Raw genomic sequence first — 9311 nt, forward strand, 5'->3', positions numbered from 1 at the left:
CATTCACCCTCATCAGACAGGAAGTGTCTCACACAGAGAGTAGGACGGGTGACCCTGGGGCATTGTCACAGCTCCAGCCAAAAACAGCACTTTAACTTTGAATATCGCAACCCACACCAAATACGGACTCTCTCAGCGGCAGCCATCATAGCACTGCACACTAAACAGCCATTGGACGGGAAAACACTCCCAACCATACCACCACTAATGAAAAGAGAGGATAACAACCAATCAGAGAACAGCAAAACTTTGGCCACACCCCCTGCCACGCCCACAACAGAAAAACACACAACAACGACAAGCGTTACAACGACTACAAAGCCCACAATAAAAACCACACTGGGAACAACAGCAAAAACAACAGTAAAAAGCACTACGACAATTAAACCAGTTACAAGCACAGCAGCTAGCAAACCCACCACAACACAGAAAGTGACAACTAAACCCAGTATGACATCAACGTCAACAAAACCCACCACAACTACAAAACCAATAATCACATCGACAAGCACTAAACCCACCACTACTACTAGACCTACGGCAACTGCTAAGATAACTTCAACTTCAACAACCACTACAACTACAAAACTTACGACAACAACAACAATGGCCACTACAACAAGTTCCACAACAACAGAGAAAACAACAACGCCTACTACGACGAGTTCCACAACAACAGCGACAACAACGACGCACCAGCCAAGCTCAATAACGCCGAGCACAAAAACAGTAATCGAAAGTTCGACTACCCAACAATCATCAACACATACTGCCGGAGTAACCCCTTTAGCACTAACGGGAACAACGTCTACAACAGAAGGAACTCAAATTCAGGCCATCGAAGAAAGCAGTATTCGAAACTTGCCGTTAGCTGATTCTTTGATAATTTCAATGGATCAAAAAGCTGAAGATACATCAAACAATGAAAATTTAGAAGCCGATTTACCCAAAAACATTGAAGAATTCAACGACAAAATTAAATACGAAATAAGTAAAATGCACGACCAATATAAGATAAGCATCGAAACTGAACACGAAAACAAGTTGGCAAAAGAAATTCGGGACGTTTATTGTCAACTATCAGCAATCAAAAGAACACAAGCAGTTATATTAGCCCAAACCAACGGAATTTTAGCAGCAGCAGCAGTAGGTTTACCAATCTGCACAAGACTACAAGGCTTCGGTCAAGCAATGACACTTCAACAATGCGAGGCAAAAAGAATTTTTATATCAGCAAACGAAACCAAATGTGGATTTCAGCCGTTTTTTACTTACGAAGGAAAAAACTGTACGATTGGAACAGATGGATGGTCAATTCATCCATATTCTGATTGTTTCTGGAAAACACCTTTGGTAAATTTAAATGGAAATCCACACACATGGGAACACAATTCTACGACAGGAGATTGGATACGCCAGACACCTAGCATTCACATGCCTAATTTAGACCTCATTTCAGAATTTGAAGAACTCCATCTTAACGATTTCGACTTCGCGCTGAAAAGCCATCCAGCACACGAGACGATGGAAATGGAACAATTAAATATTCTAAATGACCTAGTTGGCAGAATGCAAGAAGGCAACTCCAATTCTGTTGGAGACATTGTAATGTCAGAACAACAAGATAATCAAATAGGAAACATGTTCTCATGGTTCGACAAACTAAAAATAATTGGTCTATCAGCGATAGGATTTGTACTATTCCTCGTATGTTTACGAATCTTCATTATTTGCAACCCCATCTCGAAGATAAAAGAACATATCCGCAGAAAACGGAACTTTACAACCAGATACGATGATGGCGTAGAGGAAGAACACGAACTCGCATCAATGATACCGGCACGAGAAACAAATTACCATTCGGAAATAGCAATCGAACAACCGTTCCTAAGAACAACCGCCCCTGCACAACTAACAACAGAAAGACAAGGTCAAATGCGCCCTCCCCGACCAAGTGCACCAAATTCATTAATTTACCCCTCTATCGAAACAACTGACACAATCACACGATGTACAGGAAAACACACCATGTGCACTTACGTCGTCGGATATGGCATGGTTTGGGAAGACCTATGCCGTTGCATGTCCGAAACAGACAATAGTAATTCAGCCAGAAAGTAAAAGTCCCAAGGTCATTGAAATTAAAAGTAGCCACTAAACATAACCCCTGACAAATTTAATTAATTACAAAATAAATTAGCTCCCAGAAAATAACACACTTATCAGCATTTTTTTTTTTTTTCGACCACTTAGGTGATTTTTAAAATATATCCCATACTCGTAACTTTATAGTAAAACAAAAGGTAGAGACAAAACCCGAATAACAATTTTGTATTCCAAACTAACATGAAATAAAAAATTCAAAATAGAAAACCTTTGGGATTGACAAAACAAAAATTACAAACCCAAATAACATTTTTTTTTTTTCCCTCGACTAAAACAAACAAAAAAAAAAAAAAAAAAAAAAAAAAAAAAAAAATCAATAACAAAATCACCGGAGAAAAAGCAGTGTAGTGTAACAAAGAACGACAGAAACTAACGCACGAAGAAAAAGAGACGCAAGAACCCCTATAAGAAAAGACAATGACTTAAAAAGGAAAATAGAAAGTTCAAAATGTAACGGTATATTCATCAATTCGCCCCACGGCGAAATAGAAGACGGAACACATTAAAATAGAAGAAACTACCTGTTTTGAAATTAAGAAGAGGGGAACAAGAATTTATGAAAAACTCTGCAAAAGAAGACTTTTCAAAAAACTAACCTCTTCCCAGTGTTTCAACGACATAATTCAGACAAAGTTCTACAAAGAAAAGTGTCATCACAAGTCAACCTTTACCCTAAAAATGGAAAACAACAACATCACTCAGGATAACGCAATGGACGTAACCATCATCCCACAAGAAGAAAAAGAATACGAATTAATATACATTAGTGATACTGAAAGTGAGAATAGCCAGCAGGAGTACAAAGAAAAGGAAAGTGCTAAAAATGCAGATGTGAACAAGCAGATAGTGAAAAATGTAGAATGGGACGGAATCAAAACCGAGAAAAACGATTTTTCCGAACTAGAGAGAAAAAGGAAAGACATCAGTGAATCAAGTGACGACGACACCGAGGAGGTAAATGCCTATAGTGAAATGGAACCCGATCTGGATAGTACCTACAGTACTGAATTTATATTGGAAAATAACAGTGACAACGGTTTCCAATATGACCCACCCCACGGTACCGAATTGGAAAATGTTAGTGACACCGACCTCCAATGCGAACCGCCCAAAAAACGGAGCAGACCGAATAACCAACAAAGGGAAACAGAAACATGCAAGAACTGTCGGATGAAGACAATAGCACCCCTTTCAACAGAACAAGCAGAGAAGATTCAACTGCACCGACAGGCTACTATTGACTTGGAAGACGGAAAACTTTGTCTATCAATGATGGAAGCTACACTACCAACTATAAGAAGATGCATCCAAAAAAGATTAGAATCGCTAGGATGTTGGCCACGACAAAAAATGGCCATATTCCTTAATAAAAGATACGAGGAAGGACGTACCCTGCTCCACACCAGTATACAAAAAGTAAGGTACGACATAACTGATGCTCTACTTGCCTATGGGGCAAACCCCGAGATAATGTATCGAGGCAGCACAATTGGACACATGGCAGCGGAAAATAACGACTTATTCCTGGTAAGGATACTAAAACACCACAACTGCGAGTTCACAAATCGCAATAAAGACGGAGAAACCCCGCTAATGACAGCAATATCACACGAACATGAGGAATGCGCACGCCTAATTTCGACACCAACAAACATCAAAATAGCAACCAGCAAGGGCAGAACCATCTTGCATTACCTCGCCAGATATGGACTCGAAGACTTGGCTACACAAATCTGTACAAAAAGAATAATTGACGTCAACCAGCAAGACGAAACGGGCACAACTGCCTTACACGAAGCAGTGAAATATAAACGACTGGACATGATCGAATTACTGCTTCTACATGGAGCAGATAAAAAGATAAAAGACAACCGTGGACATACGGCTGTAGCAAATAATAACAGCACAAACATACAATAATCAAGACAAAGGTGGAACGAGTTATTCAACCATAGTCATCATTAGTATTCATAGAAGCAGCTGTAGTTGGTGACGGAAAAAGAAGAAGGAGAACAATTTCTGCTAAAAATTCAGGTGAAGGAACAAGTTTTTTATATTATCCGTAAAACAATAGTCGGTGATGGAAACACACACATTGGAGGACCAATTCTTCTCATCGAAGAGGGGAAAGAATGTAACGAGCCCACAGGCTATCCGAAGACGGCCACACCCTCAACATCCCTCAAGCGTTTCACAAGTGAAAGTGAACGTGTCCCCTCCCATTTTACCTTCATTTTGTATGTGTGTTAGTAGTATAAATACTGCATTTTTGTAACATGTAATTCGGACTTGTACGACAATCCACTGCAATACACAAGGTTTGAAACTTTACACACGTATATTTGATGCTGTTTGAATGTAGATCATGAAACTGCTTCTATAACACTATATTCACATTGAATACACGTATATTTGATACTGTTTGAATTTAGATCATGAAACTGATTCTATAACACTATATTCACATTGAATACACGTATATTTGATGCTGTTTGAATGTAGATATTGAAACTCACTGTACCACACTATATTCACATTGAATACACGTATATTTGATACTGTTTGAATGTAGATCATGAAACTGATTCTATAACACTATAATCACATTGAATACACGTATATTTGATGCTGTTTGAATGCAGATATTGAAACTGATTCTATAACACTATATTCACATTGAATAAACGTATATTTGATGCTGTTTGAATGTAGATCATGAAACTGAATCTATAACACTATATTCACATTGAATACACGTATATTTGATACTGTTTGAATTTAGATCATGAAACTGATTCTATAACACTATATTCACATTGAATACACGTATATTTGATGCTGTTTGAATGTAGATATTGAAACTCACTGTATCACACTATATTCACATTGAATACACTTATATTTGATGCTGTTTGAATGTATATATTGAAACTCACTGTATCACACTATATTCACATTGAATACACGTATATTTGATGCTGTTTGAATGTAAATATTGAAACTCACTGTATCACACTATATTCACATTGAATACACGTATATTTGATGCTGTTTGAATGTAGATATTGAAACTCACTGTATCACACTATATTCACATTGAATACACGTATATTTGATGCTGTTTGAATGTAGATATTGAAACTCACTGTATCACACTATATTCACATTGAATACACGTATATTTGATACTGTTTGAATTTAGATCATGAAACTGATTCTATAACACTATATTCACATTGAATACACGTATATTTGATGCTGTTTGAATGTAGATATTGAAACTCACTGTATCACACTATATTCACATTGAATACACGTATATTTGATGCTGCTTGAATGTAGATATTGAAACTCACTGTATCACACTATATTCACATTGAATACACGTATATTTGATGCTGTTTGAATGTAGATATTGAAACTGATTCTATAACACTATATTCACATTGAATACACGTATATTTGATGCTGTTTGAATGTAGATATTTAAACTCACTGTATGACACTATATTCACATTGAATACACGTATATTTGATGCTGTTTGAATGTAGATATTGACACTCACTGTATCACACTATATTCACATTGAATACACGTATATTTGATGCTGTTTGAATGTAGATCATGAAACTGATTCTATAACACTATATTCACATTGAATACACGTATATTTGATGCTGTTTGAATGTAGATATTGAAACTCACTGTATCACACTATATTCACATTGAATACACGTATATTTGATGCTGTTTGAATGTAGATATTGAAACTCACTGTATCACACTATATTCACATTGAATACACGTATATTTGATGCTGTTTGAATGTAGATATGAAACTCATTCTATAACACTATATTCACAATGAATGCACGTATATTTGATGCTGTTTGAATGTAGATCATGAAACTGATTCTATAACACTATATTCACATTGAATACACGTATATTTGATGCTGTTTGAATGTAGATATTGAAACTCACTGTATCACACTATATTCACATTGAATACACGTATATTTGATGCTGTTTGAATGTATATATTGAAACTCACTGTATCACACTATATTCACATTGAATACACGTATATTTGATGCTGTTTGAATGTAGATATTGAAACTCACTGTATCACACTATATTCACATTGAATACACGTATATTTGATGCTGTTTGAATGTAGATATTGAAACTCACTGTATCACACTATATTCACATTGAATACACGTATATTTGATGCTGTTTGAATGTAGATATTGAAACTCACTGTATCACACTATATTCACATTGAATACACGTATATTTGATGCTGTTTGAATGTAGATCATGAAACTGATTCTATAACACTATATTCACATTGAATACACGTATATTTGATGCTGTTTGAATGTAGATATTGAAACTCACTGTATCACACTATATTCACATTGAATACACGTATATTTGATGCTGTTTGAATGTAGATATTGAAACTCACTGTATCACACTATATTCACATTGAATACACGTATATTTGATGCTGTTTGAATGTAGATATTGAAACTGATTCTATAACACTATATTCACATTGAATACACGTATATTTGATGCTGTTTGAATGTAGATATTGAAACTCACTGTATGACACTATATTCACATTGAATACACGTATATTTGATGCTGTTTGAATGTAGATATTGACACTCACTGTATCACACTATATTCACATTGAATACACGTATATTTGATGCTGTTTGAATGTAGATATTGAAACTCACTGTATCACACTATATTCACATTGAATACACGTATATTTGATGCTGTTTGAATGTATATATTGAAACTCACTGTATCACACTATATTCACATTGAATACACGTATATTTGATGCTGTTTGAATGTAGATATTGAAACTCACTGTATCACACTATATTCACATTGAATACACGTATATTTGATGCTGTTTGAATGTAGATATTGAAACTCACTGTATCACACTATATTCACATTGAATACACGTATATTTGATGCTGTTTGAATGTAGATATTGAAACTCACTGTATCACACTATATTCACATTGAATACACGTATATTTGATGCTGTTTGAATGTAGATATTGAAACTGATTCTATAACACTATATTCACATTGAATACACGTATATTTGTGCTGTTTGAATGTAGATATTGAAACTGATTCTATAACACTATATTCACATTGAATACACGTATATTTGATGCTGTTTGAATGTAGATATTGAAACTGATTCTATAACACTATATTCACATTGAATACACGTATATTTGATGCTGTTTGAATGTAGATATTGAAACTCACTGTATCACACTATATTCACATTGAATACACGTATATTTGATGCTGTTTGAATGTATATATTGAAACTCACTGTATCACACTATATTCACATTGAATACACGTATATTTGATGCTGTTTGAATGTAGATATTGAAACTCACTGTATCAACACTATATTCACATTGAATACACGTATATTTGATGCTGTTTGAATGTAGATATTGAAACTGATTCTATAACACTATATTCACATTGAATACACGTATATTTGATGCTGTTTGAATGTAGATATTGAAACTCACTGTATCACACTATATTCACATTGAATACACGTATATTTGATGCTGTTTGAATGTAGATATTGAAACTCACTGTATCACACTATATTCACATTGAATACACGTATATTTGATGCTGTTTGAATGTAGATATTGAAACTGATTCTATAACACTATATTCACATTGAATACACGTATATTTGATGCTGTTTGAATGTAGATATTGAAACTGATTCTATAACACTATATTCACATTGAATACACGTATATTTGATGCTGTTTGAATGTAGATATTGAAACTGATTCTATAACACTATATTCACATTGAATACACGTATATTTGATGCTGTTTGAATGTAGATATTGAAACTCACTGTATCACACTATATTCACATTGAATACACGTATATTTGATGCTGTTTGAATGTAGATATTGAAACTGATTCTATAACACTATATTCACATTGAATACACGTATATTTGATGCTGTTTGAATGTAGATATTGAAACTCACTGTATCACACTATATTCACATTGAATACACGTATATTTGATGCTGTTTGAATGTAGATATTGAAACTGATTCTATAACACTATATTCACATTGAATACACGTATATTTGATGCTGTTTGAATGTAGATATTGAAACTCACTGTATCACACTATATTCACATTGAATACACGTATATTTGATGCTGTTTGAATGTAGATATTGAAACTGATTCTATAACACTATATTCACATTGAATACACGTATATTTGATGCTGTTTGAATGTAGATATTGAAACTGATTCTATAACACTATATTCACATTGAATACACGTATATTTGATGCTGTTTGAATGTAGATATTGAAACTGATTCTATAACACTATATTCACATTGAATACACGTATATTTGATGCTGTTTGAATGTAGATATTGAAACTGATTCTATAACACTATATTCACATTGAATACACGTATATTTGATGCTGTTTGAATGTAGATATTGAAACTCACTGTATCACACTATATACACATAGAAACAACGTATCTTTGATACAGTAAGAGTGAACATAATGAAACTGATTCTATAACAGTATATTCACATTGAATACACGTATATTTGATGCTGTTTGAATGTAGATATTGAAACTGATTCTATAACACTATATTCACATTGAATACACGTATATTTGATGCTGTTTGAATGTAGATATTGAAACTCACTGTATCACACTATATTCACATTGAATACACGTATATTTGATGCTGTTTGAATGTAGATATTGAAACTCACTGTATCACACTATATTCACATTGAATACACGTATATTTGATGCTGTTTGAATGTAGATATTGAAACTCACTGTATCACACTATATTCACATTGAATACACGTATATTTGATGCTGTTTGAATGTAGATATTGAAACTCACTGTATCACACTATATTCACATTGAATACACGTATATTTGATGCTGTTTGAATGTAGATATTGAAACTCACTGTATCACACTATATTCACATTGAATACACGTATATTTGATGCTGTTTGAATGTAGATATTGAAACTGATTCTATAACAC

The 9311-nt window shown here is 34.1% G+C and overlaps 1 protein-coding gene across 1 annotated transcript; it reads left to right on the forward strand.

Annotated features, from left to right (window-relative positions):
- Positions 1-2844: 2844 nt before the first annotated feature.
- On the forward strand, positions 2845-4086 carry LOC130701640 (ankyrin repeat domain-containing protein 1-like). The gene has a single exon (XM_057523571.1). The coding sequence runs from the start codon at positions 2845-2847 to the stop codon at positions 4084-4086; it is 1242 nt and encodes a 413-aa protein (XP_057379554.1).
- The last annotated feature ends 5225 nt before the right edge of the window (positions 4087-9311 follow it).

This window comes from Daphnia carinata, chromosome 3, assembly GCF_022539665.2.
Source record: "Daphnia carinata strain CSIRO-1 chromosome 3, CSIRO_AGI_Dcar_HiC_V3, whole genome shotgun sequence".
Classification (NCBI taxonomy): Eukaryota; Metazoa; Arthropoda; class Branchiopoda; order Diplostraca; family Daphniidae; genus Daphnia; species Daphnia carinata.